Source organism: Oryx dammah, unplaced genomic scaffold (genome assembly GCF_014754425.2).
Source record: "Oryx dammah isolate SB20612 unplaced genomic scaffold, SCBI_Odam_1.1 HiC_scaffold_17, whole genome shotgun sequence".
In the NCBI taxonomy this organism is placed as follows: domain Eukaryota; kingdom Metazoa; phylum Chordata; class Mammalia; order Artiodactyla; family Bovidae; genus Oryx; species Oryx dammah.
The window spans coordinates 77,574,632-77,593,582 of record NW_024070201.1 but is presented as its reverse complement, the minus strand read 5'-3'; the positions used below and the strand labels follow the sequence as shown (position 1 = coordinate 77,593,582).

The 18,951-nt window shown below is 57.9% G+C and overlaps 1 protein-coding gene across 1 annotated transcript in view; it reads right to left on the bottom strand.

The window, feature by feature from the left end:
• The window catches only part of P2RX3 (purinergic receptor P2X 3), a 32,205-nt gene extending 15,212 nt beyond the window's left edge, over nucleotides 1-16,993 (bottom strand). Inside the window, exons 1-8 of the mRNA XM_040259372.1 lie at nucleotides 16,875-16,993; nucleotides 8,767-8,902; nucleotides 8,040-8,111; nucleotides 7,818-7,881; nucleotides 6,898-6,991; nucleotides 6,597-6,674; nucleotides 5,676-5,817; nucleotides 4,837-4,973 (exon numbers count right to left, since the gene is read on the bottom strand). Of these exons, the coding sequence (XP_040115306.1) occupies nucleotides 4,837-4,973; nucleotides 5,676-5,817; nucleotides 6,597-6,674; nucleotides 6,898-6,991; nucleotides 7,818-7,881; nucleotides 8,040-8,111; nucleotides 8,767-8,902; nucleotides 16,875-16,993 (842 nt within the window). The remainder of the gene's footprint in view (nucleotides 1-4,836; nucleotides 4,974-5,675; nucleotides 5,818-6,596; nucleotides 6,675-6,897; nucleotides 6,992-7,817; nucleotides 7,882-8,039; nucleotides 8,112-8,766; nucleotides 8,903-16,874) is intronic.
• Between the last annotated feature and the right edge of the window lie 1,958 nt (nucleotides 16,994-18,951).

The window sequence follows — 18,951 nt, the reverse complement described above, 5'->3', positions numbered from 1 at the left end:
CTCCTCCCTGCCTGACCTGCTCTTCCCTAACGGACCCTGCTCCTCCCTGCCTGACCCCGCCCCTCCCTGCCTGACCCCGCCCCTCCTCCTTGCCTGGCCTCACCTTGGGCTGCCCCGGCCTTTGCTTCTCTTGCCTGCTGCTCTGTGTCCCGGGGCCGGGAACGGCTCCCTGCCCCTTCAGACCTGGCCTGTCACCAGCGTCCTGTTGCTGCCCCCTCTGTGGATGCTGCACTGTCCTTCAAGGCTCTCCTCTCCGCTTCAAGACAGTCCCTTTACCTAGGTCTCCTCCAGTTGCCCAGCTGGCATGTGCCATCCGTTTCCCGCTGAGACCCCGACTGATACAGGAGTTTCAATTGTCTTTGCACTGTATCTGCCTAGCCACTCACACAGACTCACACGTGCTCCCTGACACACTCTCACTCAGCCTCACCGACTCACACAACTGATACACGTGCTCACTCACACGCATTCACCCCCAAACGCATGCACACACCCGTTCACGGGCAGAAAGACACTCAGTGCCCCCACAACACTGCCTGCCCGGCCCTCTGGGGGATGCAGTCAGCTCTCTGGTTAAAATCCTGCCCCGCTAAGCTGTGGGGACACCCAACACGCAGAAGCCCTTCTGCTGGGGTGGCTGTCACCTTGCGTACCCTGGAATTGGTAACTCTCGCCAGTTCTTATTTCTTAAATTTTTTATTAATAATTAAAAAAAAGCCTTTGGCCACGCTGCGTGGTCTGTGGGCTCTTAGTCCCCCAGCCAGGGATCAAACTCATGTCTGTCGCATTGGCAGCGGGGAGTCTTACCCTCTGGACCTCCAGGGAAGTTGTGCCAGTTCCTATTTTCAGAAATGCTGCGCTCTGTCTGGGACTGATGTGGACGAACCCACCCCACTGCACATTCTCAAGGTACATGGAAAGAAGCCTCATGAAAACACTAAGTTAAAATGGCCTTTGGAACCTCACACCATGTAGAAGAGACTTGGGAGTAAAAATAAAATCTTTCCACTCAATTTCAGGTAGGCACAGATGGGAACCTTCAGGAGATCACACAAAGAAAGACTGATGTAGATGGACGGCACCAGGTGCTTTGGGTGGGAGTGGAAGGGAGACGCATTTTAGCTCAATACCAGGTCACCTTTCCAATGACTGCAGCCATCAGTGACAGACAGACCCCGTCTGGGGCTGCATCGCAGAGACTGCCATAGGAACTGGGAGCAAATGACCTCTAAGGCTCCTCTAACATGCACCTGTGACCTTGGCCTCATCACCTGCCCCTTCGGAGGGTCTACTTCCTTATCCGTTAAATGGCCGCGTTAGTCGAGGTGTCTTCGACAGCTATAAATCCTCTAAGTCTCTGACTTCTGCAGGCAAAGATCCTCAAGATCCTTGGGGTGGGGGCTGGCATTTGGAAAGGAGCTGCAGAAGTAATTAGGGATGGAAACTCGAGTCTCTAGCTGCCTCTGAACGTCTGAGTTTGCAGATTAAAAGAAGGCTGAATCTTGGCTGAATGATTTCATTCCCTCCAGAGCAAACGGCAACAGCAGGACGTTGGGAAAAAAAAAAAAAATCTAGCCTCCTTTGGAGACGAGGAAGCAGATGAATTTGTTTGGGAGACAAAAGAGTGGGCCAGGAATGGTGCCTCCAGCAGCAGCAGCTAGTCTTTCAGCCTCCCTGGACCTCAGACTTCTCGTCTTTAAAGGGGGGATGAACGTATTAACTACACGGGCCGCGCTAAAGGTGAATGCGCCCAGCCTTCCTGGCTGGGGTGGAAAGCAGCCAAGAAAACAGGTTTGCATCCAGGCGCCCACGCTTACCGGCTCTGTGACCTCGAGAGAAGTATTTCACTCGCAGGCCTCTGCTTTCTCATCTGTGAAGTCAGGGGAGGGAAGCTCCTTTGGGCAGAGGGTGAGGAACTTTGAGCAAACGCACATGGGACCCTTCACACACTGGCAAGAAGCCTCGTGAGACTCTCCAGAGCAGACACACAGGATCTGCACCGCGGCTGAGCTGAACGAGCCTGGCCGTAACCCTGTTCTCTTCTCTGAGGTTTTGGATCGGTGGCCAGGAGCCTCCCTGACAGGTGATCTCAGCATAGCATTGGGTGTTCGTGTGGAGCCCGCAGTTTGTGGCAACACGAGGGTAGTGGCTGGCTCCCCCGGGGTGGGGAGTGAGGTTGGGGGGTTGCTCTGAGTGGGCAGAGCCAGGGCCACTGAGATGCCCCCTGTGCCCTTACCCTTTTGGGCTCTCTAGAAACTCTTAAACCGTAAGGGTCAAATAGAGCACCTTTGCCTCTTCACGCTTGAGCCAAAATCACCATGGATGGTGACTGCAACTGTGAAATTAAAAGGCACTTACTCCTTGGTAGAAAAGCTATGACAAGCCTAGACAGTGTGTTAAAAGGCAGAGACATTAATTGGCTGACAAAGTCCATATCATCAAAGCAATGGTTTTTCCTGTGGTCATGTGTGGATGTGAGAGTTGGACCACAAAGAAGGCTGAGCAATGAAGAATTGATGCTTTTGATCTGTGGTGTTGGAGAAGACTCTTGAGAGTCCCTTAGACTGCAAGGAGATCCAACCAGTCCATCCTAAAGGAAATCAGTCCTGAATATTCTTTGGAAGGACTGATGCTGAAGCTGAAACTCCAATACTTTGGCCACCTGATACAAAGAACTGACTCCTTGGAAAAGACCCTGATGCTGGGAAAGATGGAAGGTGGGAGGAGAAGGGGACGACCGAGGATGAGATGGTTGGATGACATCACCGACTGGATGGACATGAGTTTGAGTAAGCTCTAGGAGTTGGTGATGGACGGGGGCCTGGCGTGCTGCAGTCCATGGGGTCACAAAGAGTGGGACACGGCTGAGCGACCAAGCAAAGACAACACTCTAGCCTGGAGGTCTTTGGTGGGAGGGTCAGCTATCTGGGACCCCCGCATCTTAGTTTCCCTTAGGCTCCCAGGGATTATGCTCGCAGGGTCCTTAAAGACCCTCTGACCTGTCTCCCCACATTTAACCCAGGCTTATTTAGGACCGGTCTTCCATTGTGGCTCAGCTGATAAAGAATCTGCCTGAAATCGGGAGACCTGGGTGCAACCCCTGGGTTGGGAAGATCCCCTGGAGAAGGGAAACGCTACCTACTCCAGTATAGTCCATGGGGTCACAAAGAGTCAGACACGACTGAGCGACTTTCACTTCGCTTATTTATCCAGGTCTAACTCACATCCCGCTGCGCCTAGGGTGGCGGAGGGTATGAGTGCAGTGTATGTGTGGGTGAGCCCACCACGACCGACTGAAGACGAGAGCTCCAAACCAGCTCTTCTCTGAATGAAAGACTTTCTTCTAAAGCTGTATGAGCCCGAGCGTAGGGGTCTTCTTCCTAGCTCTATTCTTCATAAACCCTCCTGCCAGATGAGTTAGCTAGAGGGCTGAAGAATTCCCAGTGGCCAGAGGGAAGTTATGAAGACTTGCATTTTAGATCAAAAGAATTTTTATTAATATGTTTCTATTTTAAGCTGCCATACAAATATCCTTTGTATTGATTTCAGTGTGATGTACTGACTGAATAAATATGACAATTTCTGCCAGGGAGCCAAACAGTATTTTTAACCTACTTTAAATTATGTGTTGTTTCCTATGGTTTTTTTTTTTTTTTTTAAGTTTAGAGTTGATTATAAAGGCACTTTCCATTTTAAAAAATTCTTCTTTCCAGAGAATACACACATATTTTAAACTATTAGTTGTAAAGCTTATTGTTATTGTTTAGCCTCTAAGTCAAGTCCAACTTTTTGTGACCCCATGGACTGTAGCCTGCCAGGCTCCTCTGTCCATAATGGCGTGGATAACTTTTTTTTTTTAAACTACAAACAAAAATTTAAAAAGGTAAAATGATTTTTTTTGCTTATGGATGCCATTATGTTGGATAATACCATTATAATAGAGAAAATTTGAATATATATATAATATAATTGAAATACATTCTTAATCATATTTTCCCCGATTCCTGCCTATTTACCGAATTTAGCCTGTTTACAGTATATAACACTGTGTACTTAACCAGGGCCCTGCCAGAAACTTCAGGACCTTACAAAATTAAGGGAAAACTCCCCCAGAGAGCTGAAGTCTTCCACACATTGTCTGATCAGCTCCTCAAGATAATAAGGTTCATAGAAAAGGAAATGGGGGTGGAAGGTCAAGGGCTTTTCAAGGGCTTTCAGCTGGTTCCCAATAGTTCCCCCCAGGTTCTTTTCTCTCCCTTTCTTCAAAATGGGGAGAGGGATCCCTTATGTTTCAAAGCCATTGGGAATGTAAATGAGATGGTATTTAAAGACTGAGTTCTTGTTTGGAAAGTCACTGAAGAGCTAACAGTAACAGTGTAATCATTGCCTGTCACTCAGATGAAATCTCTTGGTTACAGACAGAGATACAGAATTTCCACCTTTTGAGAAGAGGATAGCAGCTATTACCCGTGCTTGGTGAAACAAGAAACCTCAGAAAATTCTGGTGCAGGAGACAAATGGGATGACCCACAGCTTCAGAGCCAGAGGAGCTCAGAATGGGTTCAGAATCACGGAACTGAACGTTTCAGGAGGCCCTGATCTCGGGGCCTAACTGCCAGCTGGGAGCATGAGCTCTCCGCAGGGTCCCTGCCTGTGGTGGTGAGCTCGGAGGACGGCACAGGGTCTCCGGGGGCCTGACGCCCGGAAAGTCCTCCCTGATTTTGAGCTGAAACCCAAGGGGGAACGTGGCACCTTCTCATCCCGGGGTGCACTGCGGCCTGACGTGCCAAGGTGCCTGCCTCCTTCTCGCAGAGTCCCGGGGGACGGGGGGGTTACCTGAAGTTGTAGCCCGGGGAGACACTGCTCCTCTCGGAAGCGCCGTCCAGCCGAGTGAAGGAGTATCTGGGGATGCACCGGTCCCAGGCTTTGTCCAGGTCGCACACCCAGCCGATCTTAATGCCCAGGACTCCGCCCTGGATGGACGAGGGGGCGGACTGAGCCTTCTGACGGAGTGGGGTGGGTCCCAGCCGGGTGGGGTGGGGGGTCGTGACAAATGGACAGGGGATTTCCTGCCATTCTCCAGGTGGAGGGCAGAGCTCGGGAGAAAGAAGAGGGCTTGGTCACGCGTTGCTCAGTAAAGAAGGGCTGTAGCTGAGGGCCACAGCCTGAGCCTCTCTGACCCGTTTTCGGCGTCTTTTCTCTCCCTGGGGCGCTGGCTCTTGGCGAGGCCTGCCCTTCAGTTGTGGCATGTGGTTCTAGCTGCCCCACGGCAGGTGGGATCTGAGTTCCCGGAGCAGGGATTGACCTGCTGTCCCGGCATTTCGAGGTGGCCTCTGAACTGCCGGACCACCAGGGATGTCCCTGGGGTTTTTGTTGCTGTTATCTTCAGTTCCTTAGTTCTCACGCAGGGAAGTGACCACTGATCCATCTTCCCGTGGTGTGGGTGCTCCTGGGAGACTGGAGGCCTCTGCCTGCATGTGGAGCGTGAGGCCAGGAGCAGGGGAAGGGAGCTGGGGGTGGGCGGCAGTTAGGGAGGCAGGAACACGGCGGGCACAGGTCTGGGGTGCCCCCACACAGGGCGTGGCCACATTGCAGCTCCTGCCCGGCCCCCAGGACCCCCTCCACCGGCCAAAGGGCCCCCTGGGCCCCCAAGGCAAGAGCGGCTGGCTCCTCACCGTTTGGGCCAGCTTGGCAAAATCCTGCCCCGCCAACTTGACCACGTCGCCCACCCGCAGAATGGGGCAGAAGGGGGCTCTGTCGGGGTGGAAGCGGCAAGTCTTCATGTCAGCGGCTGTCAGGTCGGGGAGAAGGTTCCCCCTGGGGAGTGGAGGGGGGTTGACGCGTGGGTTTCCCTCCAGCGTCAGCCCTCTGGACGCTCGCCCCCCTCGCCTCCGCCTCGCGCCTTCCCGATGGCCCGCACCGCCACCCTCCTACATGAGGGTGGGAGGCCTTATCCTCGGCTCTTCCGCTGTGCTCTGCACGTGGACACTCACCCAGGAGGGTCTGAACTGGGGCACCACTGGAGAAGGGCTGCCCGAAGGGAAAAGGGACACCCCACCCACACGTGGGCTTGAGGTGGGGAGGAGACGACCCCGCCTTCTTCGGAGGCATCCCCCGTTCCAGGCCCAGAGTCCACTGTCCCTGCCCCCACCCCCCACTGCCCAGCAAAGCCCCCGTGTGGGCCCTCAGCCCCAGCGCATGAGGCTGGCAGAGAAACTGGTCCCAGAGTCCACCCTGGGGAAGTCTCCCCCTGGGAAGCGGGGAAGAAGGGGTATCCCCCTCCTGGGGGTGGGGGTGGGGGGTGGCTGTGATGCTTCTTGGCTTCAGGAAGGAGCTAGGACTCAATCCTTTGGCCCCCTGATGTGAAGCGCTGACTCATTGGAAAAGACCCTGATGCTGGGAAAGATTGAGGGCAGGAGGAGAAGGGGACGACAGAGGATGAGATGGCTGGATGGCATCACCGACTGAATGGGCATGAGTTTGGGTGAACTCTGGGAGTTGGCGATGGACAGGGAGGCCTGGCGTGCAGCGGTCCAAGGGGTCACAAAGAGTCAGACACGACTGAGCGACTGAACCGAACGGGACTGAGGACTCACTTCTCGAAATTGAAGAGGGGGAAACGGATGCTGTTCTTGATGAAAATAGTGAAATTCTCGGCTTCCATCATGACAGGCCTGCGGGCGAGAGCAGGGGCCCAGAGCTTGGGAGGAAGGAGGCGGAACTGGGAGGAGGGACCACCTACCTCCCTGGGAGCACCTCCTGATGGCCACGTGGCCGTGGTGTCTCGGGGTCTGAGGGACAGCGGGGCTGGGGGAGACGCTCCCAAGGGCCCCTTCCCCGCTCCAGGGGTAGACGGGACCGGGGCGCCAGAGGCGCGGAGCGTGCCCAGGTCCTTACGTCTCCACCGTGTCCACCTCTGCTGGGCACCAGCCCTGGATCTCGCAGGTCCGGAGCGCAGAGCTGTAGTTGACGCAGCGGCCAGTGAGGATCCCTGCGAGGGTGGAGCCGTGATCGCTGGGTGCCTGCTCGGCCCTTCACCCCTCCCCATCAGGGACGCCCCCCAACACACATAGGGACCCCGCAGGCGGAGGGAAAGGACAGGCTGGGCCAGGGAGGTGGACTGGGACCCTCGTGTTCCTCAGAGCTCCTCCCGCCTCACCTCCCCAGCCCTGGACCGGGCCAAACGGAGGGGACGACCTATCCCTCCCATGTTCCAAGCCCCTTCACCGCAGGCTCTTTCCTGCCTCCGAGCCTTGGCTGCCTCTGCTCCTCTTGCCTAGAATGCCCTTCCTGAAGCCTCGCCTGCCAAATCCTGCCCGTTCTTCAGGGCCCATCTCAAACGTCCCTGCCTCTAGGAAGCCACTTGGGGTGCCCATCAGGAACAAGGGGCTCCCCTGGTGGCTCAGTGGTAAAGCATCTGCCTGCGACGCGGGAGCCACAGGAGACCTGGGTTCGATCCCTGGGATGGGAAGATCCCCTGGAGCCTGGTGGGCTACAGTTTGTGGGGTCGCAGAGCTGGACATGAAGCAATTTAGCACGCACACGCCAGGAGCCAATCTGTCTCCCCCCAGCCCCCGCGTCCCACTGTGCATCTGTGACAGCCCTGGCCACCTAGGGCACATCTGTGTGCCCCCATCCCTGGACTGGCTGCGTGGGGGCAGCCCCCGCTGGGCTGGCACACGGCGGGCTTCTGTCAGAGTGGGCAGCGCCACCCGGGAGCCCTGATTCCCACCCTCTCCCCTGGTGGGGACGTGCTGCCCTCGGGGTCCTGCTGATGCCATGGGGTTGGGAGCGGGTGGGGAGGGGACCGCACTCACCTCCTCCGGGGAAGCGCTCAGGCCCGCACTGGCTGTCCGACACACAGCGGAACTTCTCCTCGCTCTGCGGGAGACAGGGGCGGGGAGGATCCGTCACCCCAGGGGGCAGTGGGGGGGGCGCTGGAGGGTGGGAGCTCCCACGCAGCTCCAGGGACTGGACACTGGGCCTCTGCTGGCACCCTCAACCCCACGCCTCCCCCAACCACGCTGCCCTGCCCTCACCTCTGGGCAGAAGCCTTGCATCTGGTTCTCCGTGACAATCATCTTGGTGATGATGACAAAGACAGAGGTGCCCTTGGGAGAAGGAGGAGGGAGAGGGAAGATGCAGCGGTGCCAGTCTAGAGGTGGGCACGACTGCCATGCCCACTGTGCAGACGGGGAGACTGAGGCTGACTCTCATCCCCACTGTACAGATGAGGAAACGGAGGCTTACCCTTATCCCCACTGTACAGACGGGGAAATGGAGGCTTACCCTTATCCCCTCTTTACAGATGGCGAAACTGAGGCTTCCTCTTATCCCCACTGTACAGATAGGTAACTGAGGCTGTTATCCCCACTGTACAGATGAGGAGATGGAGGGTTGGATCCAGAGATCTGGCCAAGATCATGGAGCTAACAAAAGGCAGGGGTGGGGTCCAAGCCAAGCTCTTTCCAGACATCCTCCCAGCCCTTCTTGCTTCCCCCAGGGTGTTGTCCTTGATTTCAGGACAGGTTGTAGCAGAGCAAGGGAGAAATCCGGCTCCCTGACACCCAGTGCTGCCCAGCAAAGTGGGAAGGCAGGCCCAAGCCCCCAGCACCTCCCAGCTGCTGGGGAAGGGGTCCCCCGGATCCCTGATGCCATGGCACCTGGTCTGGGAATCCCACCAGCGCTCCTTGCCTTGGCCCCTCCCCGCCAACCTACCCAGCATCGGGGCACCCACAGGGTCCCAGGCTGGGCAGAGGGACGTACCTGGGGCGGGGTCACATAGTCAGACACGTCCATGACTCGGTTGGCATAGCGTCCGAAGCCCTTGACCTTGGTCACCACCGAGGACTCGATGGCTGTGTCCCGCACCTGGTACGCCTTCTCGTGCAGGAAAACCCACCTGGCCGGGCGCAGAGGTGGAGAGCAACAGAGGAGGGCGAGGCCCTCAGACAGAGGCTGGGAGAGCCGCTTCCTGTCCGCCTCCAGAGGGCACGGGAGGCCTGGGCTGCAGGCCTGCGCCAGCCCCGGGGTTGGCTTAGAGTCACGTTTCTCCCCCTCTCTGCACTTCCCCCCTGAAGAGCCCTTTCAGACTTCCGGTTTTTCCCCTTCTTGAAATGTTAATACTATGCTGCTAAGTCGCCAGTCCTGTCAGACTCTGTGCTCCCCCGTCCCTGGGATTCTCCAGGCGAGAACACTGGAGTGGGCTAATACTATAGACGCCATTTATGTACTGTTTGTTTTCTGCCTTTTACATAAAAAGAGTGACATGTCTGAACTTCCCTGGAGGTCCAGTGGTTGAGCGTCCGCCTGCCAATGCTGGGGCTGCTGCTGCTGCTAAGTCACTTCAGTCGTGTCCGACTCTGTGCGACCCCATAGATGGCAGCCCACCAGACATGGGTTCAATCCCTGGTCCGGGAAGATGCCACGGGCCCTGGGGCAACTGAGCCCGAGCACCACAACTACTGCAGCCTAGGTGCTCTGGGGCCTGTCGCTGCCCAAGAAGACCCAGCGACGAGAAGTCCTTGCAGCTCGAGAGGGGCCCTGCTCTCCATAACTAGAGAAAGCCCATGTGCAGCAGCGAAGACCGAGACAGACAAAAAGTAATTAATTAAAAAAAAAACATTTTTAAAAGAGTAATTTTTTTTTTTAAGTTTGCCAAGAACCAGTTGTCAGCTGTGCTGTCTTGCTTTCTCTGGCGGCATCCCGGAGAGAGGACGCAGAGGGTCACGGGCCTCTGACCCCGGTGCCTCCCAGGCTTTGCTAACGGCTGTATTCTAAGAGCTGGCACACGGCGGGGGTTCAGCGGACAAGCCAGGGCAGGCTCTGGGCGCTGGATGAGAGGCACCGGGGAGGACGGCAGGGGCCTGGCAGGTGACGCGGGGGGCTGGGGAGGGCGGCCGGGCCGCTTATTTCCTGGGTTGTGCTGCCACCCAGTGGGCATTTACCGGTACTGTCGACACGGAGTAAGAAACTATGGTCCTTGTCCCCCAAACCCTTGAGCCAAAAAATAAGTTTAATACGGAAGTGAGAAAACGCAGACACGAAGGGGAAATACTCAGAGGAGACCAAGTAATAATTTAGCAAAGTCCAGGAGCTTCAGTTCCTGCGCAGGGGCTAGCAATAACCCTCTGAGCCCTAATCTTTGAGCTGTCTTGTAGATATGGAAACACCCCACCAGGTGGAAGAATTTGATTAGGTGGTGAGCAGACTATAGCTGTGACAGGAGCTGCCAAAATTCTGAGAACTGGCCTCAAAAACAAAACAAAACGAAACCAACCAACCCTGGAACTGAAGATGAACTGAAAGCAATCGAGACGCCGCCGGTCAGACCACTGATGACCAATTTCAAGACGACAGTCAGAGCTGACGGTGCTGTTCCTGCGTGCAGCTTTGCCCCCTTCAGCCGATAAAAGCTGAAGCTTCCTGATTGCCAAGGTGGGGGTGGGGGTTGGTGGTGTGGGGAAACTGCCTTTAGAGAGCATCTGGCATCCCCGAACAGAGCAAACTTTCCCCTTCCACTGACCTGGCCTCTTTACCAGCTTCTGAGAGGCAAGCAGCTGAGCCTGCAGTCAGTCACGCAGCTTCCCCGCCGCCCCCGCTGCCCGCCCCACACACAGTGTCAGGGCAGAGAGAGACCATGTGGGTCCGGGAGGATGCCCTGGGCTTCTTCCCTTCCTGCCTCCCTCACAGGCCCTCCCAGCCTTCTCCAGCAGCAAGGAGGGGCTGCCCCGGTCCTTTGCTTTCCCCTGGGTTTCGGGGAGGTACCCGCCTTTTCATGGGAAGTCAACCCCCTGCCCCTGGGGCTCAGGCCTCTCTCAGCCTCAAGACCACTTGTGAAAGTTCCATCTGCTCCTGACTCCACGCGGGGAGGCGTCTTCACTGTTCTCTGTGCAGATGACAGAGCCTCCTCGAACATGTTTGGACAACGCTGCGTATGCCCAGCTCTGGAGACACACCGTGACCTCTCAGGGAATCTAGGGGCGCACGTGGGGGACATGGGGTTAGGGTTGCCTTCTGATGCTCACCAGGGCGATGTCCGGGGGGAGCCCCATGAGATCAAGATGCGCAGGAGGAATGGAGGCCGTGGAGCAGAGAAGGCAAGGCTGGGTGGGGGTGGCTGAGGGCCGGGAGGCGGCTGCAGGCTGAGCCAAGGGGCTTAGAAGCAGGGGCTGGGACTGCAAGCCGGAGAGCTTTCTAACCTCTGGGGTCCCCTGATGTTGGGAGATGCAGAGGGGAGCAGCTCTCGGGTCGGGCTGGGGTTGCAGTCACTTGTGGGGTCCTACCTATGGGACTGAACTTGACAAGCGGCTCCTCGTTCAGTTTTCAGTGAGAGGGTTCGCAGTCATCCCCTAGTGGGGCTTCCCTATGGCCCCCGAATTCATTTTTAAAAAAAGATATTATTTGGCTCCGTAGGGTCTCAGTTGGGTTTCCTGGGTGGCTCAGGGGGTAAAGAATCTGCCTGCAATGCAGGAGACGTAGGTTTGATCCCTGGGTCGGGAAGATCCCCTGGAGGAGGGCATGGCAACCCACTCCACTGTTCTTGCCTGGAGACTCCCATGGACAGAGGAACCTGGCGGGCTGCAGTCTACAGGGTCGCACAGAGTCGGACAGGACTGAGCATGCATGCACGCAGGGCCTCGGTTGCAGCACGTGGGGTTCTAGCTGTGTGTTCCACCTTAGCTGCCTCAAGACGCCTGGGATTTTAGTTCCCTGACCAGGGACTGAACCAGTGAACCAGGGTCCTCTGCATTCAAAGGCAGGTTCTTAACCGCTGGACCACCAGGGACGTTGCTGGTCCCTGAGTTCTGAACGCTGTCTTGAGCGGGAGGGAAAGGGTGGTCACCACCAGCACTGGCCGAGGGTGCCTCACCCGCCTTGCTGCTCCTGCCTGCTCCAGGCAGCGCCCTGAGTAATGCGCCATTAAGAGCTGTGTGCCGCTCCCCGGAACACCGCGCCTCTGTGGGAGTCTGCAGGGGGTGAGCTTTACCTCCCTTGCCCTGCCTTCTGTGTTTTGAACTGGGAGGGGTCTCATCGAGGTCTCGGGAGAGACGGCGGCTCACGGAGACTCCCACCTGCCGTCTCCTATCCCAGCAAAAGGGAAGGGAGTGATTATGGAAAACGGGGACGTCATCCAGAAGAGCAGGGACGTCGTCCAGAAAGAAGAGCTTTATCAGCGGGCTGCAGCCCTTGGAGCCAAGGTAGGGAGGGAGGTCCGACAGAGCACCTCTGCGGCTGTGGTGCCCTCGCCCCGGTTGGGGCCACGATGGCCGCACGCCCCCTGGACCCTCCGTGTGCCTGGCCGTGGAACGGACACACCTCTGTGTGTCCAGCAGTGAAATGACTGGCTTCTCCTGTCCTTAAAGTCTGGGAACCTTCGGGAGAGAAGCGGAGTTCGGATGGTCACCATCACTGTCGGAGCAGCCCAGCACGCCGAGGATGCGAGAATCCTTACTTACGACCCAGGGGGACCGCTGTGGTGCTATCCTCACGTTACACACGGAGGAACCCAGGCCCGGGGTGGGGCACCGACTTGCTGAGCTTCGCGCATGCTCTGGCCCTGGGTCACCCCTGCGGGGTCCCCGGCAGGGTCCCGCCCCCCGGGCCCTGGTCCTTGTCCTGCTGGCCTCGCCCCATGACGTGGGAGAGAGGCCCCCGGCTCAGGGACGTCTCAGGAGGAAGAGCTCAGGGCCCAAGGGACGACTGACCGGCCTCTCCCCCTGTCTTCCTCCTGCCTCACGGCTCCATTCTGTGCCCAGGCAGGGTTCCCCCTCCGAGTCGAATAACAAGCGGAAGCGTTCCAGTGCCCCCTTGGGGCATGCGGGCAGCTGGAGAAGGGGAGGGTGTTCATTTCCGGTACAGAGGGGCTGAGTCTGTCTCCAGAGGCCACGGGGTGGCACTGAGCCTCCAGTTCTTGGTACTGACTCTGCTGCTCTGACTTCTTCCCTCGCGTTCCTGGTTCGTTATTTATAGAGCGGGCAGGTGGGGTGTGCAGGATGGAAGTCAGGGCGGTGTCCCGTCCTGTCCACCTCCCAGGAGTCAGGGAGGAGATCGGGAGGGTATGAGGGTGTGTGTGTGTGTGCACGCGCCCGTGCACGCCCGTGGGCATCAGATGGGTCTCTCAGGAAGGTGTGAGCTGAGCCAAGGGAAAGGGGGGCATGCCAGGAGCCTGAGAAATGGCAACAGTCACCAGCTTCCCGAGTCACCCAGCCCAGGCACTGCTGCGTGTCACCTTCTCTCGCCAGAACCCTCAGAGGTGGCATCGTCTGGATTCCGGGGCTGAGACGCAGAGACAGAAACTGACCTGTCCGATCTCCACTCCTGTTGGGGTCAGAGCCAGGCTTCTGACCATGTCTCCCCATCTGGGGAGATGGGCGCAGGGTGGGCAGAAAGAAAGCCATGGGATCCCACACCGCACTCTGTAAACTGGATCAATCCCTCCCCCGACCCCCCCGCACCCTTTTAACGGCTTTACACGTTGGGCATCTTTGGAAGCTTTGACCTGAGGCTGAATGTTGTGAACCAAAGTGGGTGGCCGTGCAGATGGGGGTCTTGGAGTGGGAGAGCCAGTGCAGGGCTGCAATGGGCTGGGGGCGCCTGCAACCCCGACAGGCCCTTCCCAGGGCAGAAGGGGCACCCAGAGGTGGGAGGCCCTCACCGCTGCTTTCCAGGCTGTGGGCTTCCTGCAGGAAGGCCCCGGGAACCAACCCCTGGCCGGGCACTGGCTGGCACGTCTGGGCACTCAAGCCTCAGGGATGTCTCCTTCCTTCTTAGGTGGCCGCAGGATCCAGACAAGGGGTCGGCTCTTAGGAAGTCCTCCGCCACCCAACAATGCAGAGGAGAGTGCGCATTACCAGCTGGGCCCAGAAAAGGCCCGAGAAAGACCCAGCAGTCCTCACGGAGACACCTCCGTGCACCTGGGGCGGGTCAGGAAGCCAGGGATGGAGGGGTGGGGGCCTCAGGCAAGCAGCTGAGGCTTGGGCCAGTGTGTGTGTGTGTGTGTGTGCGCGTGCGTGCGCGGGCGAGTGTGGAGTCGATCAGGCAGTGTGTTGCTGCGCGTACGTAAGAGAAGTGGTTGGTCCCTGTCACTCACGCCCTAGGTAAAGCTGTGCATCTGGTCTACCTGGCAGGGCTGCTATGGAAGCGATTCAAGTCAAGCATTAACCTCAAAGCACTAAAAATCCTTTCAAATCCTCCTGAGTTGGAGCCACGGCCACCTCTCTTCACATGACTGCCTGGCCTCTTAACGGGTTCTCCTGCGTCCACTTCTGCCCACGCCAATCCCTGGGGTGTCAGCCAGGGCCTCCCACCTCTCCCCCTGCACACACACACACACACACACACACGTGTGTGTGCACACACACACACGCGTGCACACACACATGCACACACACGCGTGCACACACACACGCACACACACACACACGTGCACACACACGCACACACACGCGTGCGCACACACACGCACACACACGCGTGTGTGCACACACACACGCGTGCACACACACACGCACACACACAGGGTAAACGCATCGGGAGCTTCTGTCACGTCCATCACTCCCCTGCAGCAGAGAAGGATCAGAGGTCCGGCCTCCGCCTACGGCTGCAGCCCCGCCCTCCACCATGCTCTCCTTGGCTCCCTTGCTCCAGCCACCAAGACCCCTTCTCGTCCCGCGTTCACTAGGCTCTCCCACTTGGCAGAGTGGGCCTTCTCTGCCTTGAACCCCCTTCCTTCCCTTCCTGTACCTGGCGGCTCTGACTCATCCTTCAGCTCTTGGCTTCAAAGTCTCATCTCCAGAAAGCCTTCCCTTACTTCCCTGGCTGGGTCAAAGGCAACCCCCTCGGTACCCGCGACCCTCGGGGCACTGGGCGCCCCTTCTTCAACCCCGCGCCACGGCTGCCATTTTATATTTGCTCGTGGAGACGGTCTGATTAGCATCCATCTCTGGCCGGGTCAGCTCCATCGGGGTGAGGACCCGTCCCGCCTGGGCCACTGTTCCTGCCTCCGTGTCAGGAAGACATACTTAATACACTCCTGCTACCTTCCTGACCACGGACGTGCGTCCGGGCTCAGGTGCACAGAGATGCGGCTGAGACCAGGGGCTGGGCTGAAGAGCGCACCGATAGAACTGCCAGGCGCTGCTCTGTGGGGAGCTGTCAGGCTGGGAGACGGATGGGGCTGGATATCAAGACGCCAAAGAGCCTCTCCCACCCGCCCAGCAGGCCGGCCTGCAGCACTGAGGATGGGGCGCCGGCCTGGATCAGGGAGAGGGAGAGACAAGGGCGGTGGGGGGCGGGGGCGATGGAGCCCACTGGGTCTCGCCTCCATCAGCCTCCGGCCTGGAGCCCACGGAGCCAGGCCAGGCTGGAAGGTGCTGAAGTAGCTCTGTGCTCATCTGGACCAACAGACCATTCTGCTGCGACGAACAACCACAGCTGCGCACGCAGGCAAACGTGGAGCCTTAAGAACCAACCTTGAGCCGGGCACCGGAGATGCCGACGGAGAGCATGTGCAAACACCCTGTCTCGTGAAACCTCAGTGTCGGGACAGAACTCCATTTACAGCCCTTTACGCCCATTCCAAAGCTTGAATCCCTCCTCTCATGCCTCCACGAGGAGACTGCATGTGCAGCCTCGTCTACACACCGCACAAATGAAACCCACTGGCTCTCAGCACGCGTGTGGACCTGCTAAAAATTTCCTTCATCCACGTCCACCCATCTTTCCATGCACTACTCCAGCCTGGCGGGCCTGCAGGTCCACTCCCACGGCCCCAGCCCGCACGCACATGGGTCTCCTCTGACCTCCCTGCATGAACTTCTGATGGTCATCGGTGGCTTTCTGTCTCCCACATGCAGGCTCGTTGTCTCAAGGAACAGCATGAGGCTAGAGACCCGAACGCCAGGAAAAAAGATCAGACCTCCGAGGTTTCTGTCTGGCTTTCCTGATTTGAATGACCACGAGAAGGACAGAACCTGTGTTTCCCCCGCCCCAGCCATTGTCTGTTTCATGAACCTTTGTGAATACATGTGTGTACGTGTGTGCGTTGTGTACCTGCAAGAGGTGGGGGCCAAGAGGGGGTGTTTGGACCTCCCTGGCTCTTAAGCAACTCCCAGGATGGATTCTAGGGCATGAAGTCAGGCGGACGTAGGGCATTGATGCTCTCTGACAAAGGGGAGTATTTCTGGTCCTTGACGGGGGCGGTCCCCATGTCATGCTCAGGAAAGCCTCCTTTCTCTGCAGTAAATCTTCCCTGGAGGGGTGTTTGCACTCGTTTCTGCCCACTGCCCGTCCCCCCACAGGGGCAGGGTCCCCCACTCCAATGCCACCCCCTGGTCCTGCGCTCAGAGAACGAGGGCTCCTCTTCCACGTTCTTGCAGCATCTTGCCCAGCTTGCCCCTTCTCTGCGCCCTCTCCGCCATCCACCTGGTCAACCTGTCGCCAACTCCCTTGTCTCATCGCCTTCCCCTGGCTCCCTCATTTTTCCGAGACCCCTGAAGAGTTGACTGAAGGCAATGGGAAGATGTGTGTGTGTGTGTGTGGCGGGGGGGTCTGTTCTCTGGCTGGGGCTGGGGCTGGGGCTGGGGGAGACGAGAGAGGGGAGATGGTGGAGGGGCAAGAGCCCCCCTCCTCGGGGTGATGGCCACGGTCCAGCTCCGGAGGGTTTAGTGGGAAAAAGAACTCCCCGATGACGGCAGCGGAGGCCAGTGCCTGGGACAGGTCCCCACAGATGAGGCTGCTGCCCCCCACAAGGGTAGACACTTAGGCAGCTGGGCAGCAACACTGAGGGGAGGCGGGGGAGGACGGGACCCAGGGGCAGCCCTCGGGGTCGCTAGGACTTCAGGTTTCTAGGTCCTGGGGGGCCAGAGACTCACCCCACGAAGTAGGAGATGATGAGAAGCTGAACCGCTCGGTTGATGATCCCAATGGTCCAGCTCTTCACGACCACCGACTTGGTGGTCTCGTAGGTGAAGAAATCTGAGATGCAGTTCATGCTGAGAGAAGGATCCCTAAGGAGAGACCCGATGGTGGTCTCAGGACAGAGGGGTCATCCGGATGGAGGCTGGGGGGCGGGCGGCTTAGAGGGGGCTTGAGGAGCCTGTTCCTTTAAGTCAGGCAACCCTAGCTCGGGGCTCAGCCTCTCTCTGCTCTCCACCCTCTGGGCTGCCAAGAGTCCAAGGCCAGGGTGGGGGACCCCCCTTTTTGTTGGTCTCCACCCCACTCCCCTGTGATGTCACGGCAGGGGTGGGGTCTCCAATCCCAGGCTCCTGATTGCTTGGGATGCAGCTGGCTGGGGCCCTCTGGGACTTATGCTTTATCTGCACTCTGTCTACTGCTTCGGTTCTGTTCTCTTGTGCTGTGTCTCCATCCCAGCTCACCAGCTGCTCCACGCTCTCCTGAAAGCCCCTTGCAATACCCCACCCCACCCACCTAGCAGCCTGCTTGAGCTGAGTTCATTCCTGTCTTCCTACAGCATTCAATTCCCCTTTTCAAGAGCTGCCATCAGCAGCGTGGGTTGGGGGAGGGGTGGTCTCCTGAACCTTTCTCCTGGTCTCACGGGAGAGGGTAACTAAAGAGTCACTTGGTTTCTATTTCCTATTCATCCTGGCGGTGGCTGAACTTCTACTTCCAGCATTGCATTATAACACTGGGTGTTTTTTTGGGGGGGTTGTTTTACCGTCAGTGTATTTATCCGAATCATCTGTTTAATTACATGCTCCTGGAAGCTTGGAGCTGTTTCCATCTTGCTTGCTAGTTTCCTCAAATCCTACCCCCGTGTCAGAGCTCAATGCATATTTATTGAATCTAGTTGAATTTATGTTGCTAGAGAGTGTGGGAACAGCCATCACCCAGAAGGTAAAGCCATGAGTTCAGGGAACAACGGTGTGCTTACATTGTCTCTTGTCTCAGGATCAAGGCTACTGGTGTAACCGCAGGTCAGATTGTCAGAGAAATGTTCAAGTTTCAACATTCTGTCCTAATGTCTCCATGCACGACACATATCCTCAGTCATTCTGAATGTAGAGTCACGGTGAGGATGACAGAGGAGAGCTAGACCGTGGTAGGCAGATCTGTCTTCAGCTCTGTTGCCAACTGAGACCCCAGGGCTACTCCCTTAAGGGCCTGTTTTCCCCATCTGCAAAAAGAGGTTGGAGCGGAGAAACCCAGACATCTCTCCTAAGTCCGGACGCCTCTGATTTTGCAAGATGCACCCTAGGACTCTAGAAGGTGGAGGTGTGGGGGTGGCTGGCTTCCGCAGTCCCAGGGTGATAGGCTTTCAAAGCAGTTGTGGCTCCGTGATTAACTTGACACCAGCGCTTGAACTTGGCATGGCCGCTGGCCAGCCCCTTCCAGGCAATTCACAACTTGCAGGGGCTGCTGGAAGTTTCGGGGGTGCAGCGAGCTCATTTGCAAAAGGACCCGGTCCTCTCTGGACAGGGGAGCCGGTGCAGTCACAACGACATCAACGCCTGCATTCTCCTAGAAGCCAGTGGGAGGGGGCACTTCTCTTCACAACTCCTCCAATCTTTTCCTTCTTGGGTCAGACTCCTTTCTGCTTCGCAGAAACCACTATTGTATAGGAGACACACGCGCTGATTGCAAGGGCCACGCGCTCCGGGGGCCAGTCTGATAAAAACACTACGCAAATTCTCTTTTGAAAAGCCCAGGCATCTTTAGCATTTAAGGGGCCCCGGATTTCCGGGCCCGAGGTTCGGGGGCAGCGCGGGGGGGGGGGCCGCCCCGGGGTCAGCGGTGGCGCGGGAGGGCGGGGCCCGGCGCGCCCCGCGGGTCCTCCGGCGCCGCGGGCGCTCTAGCCGGGCGCCTCGCGGGCGGCGCCTCTCTAGCCGGCCGCCGTCTCTGTGGCCAGCGCTTCCGGTGGCGGGACGCGGGGCCGCGCACGCGGGAAGAGCCTGCCCAGCGCCCCTGCCCGCCCCCCGCCCGCGCCGTCCC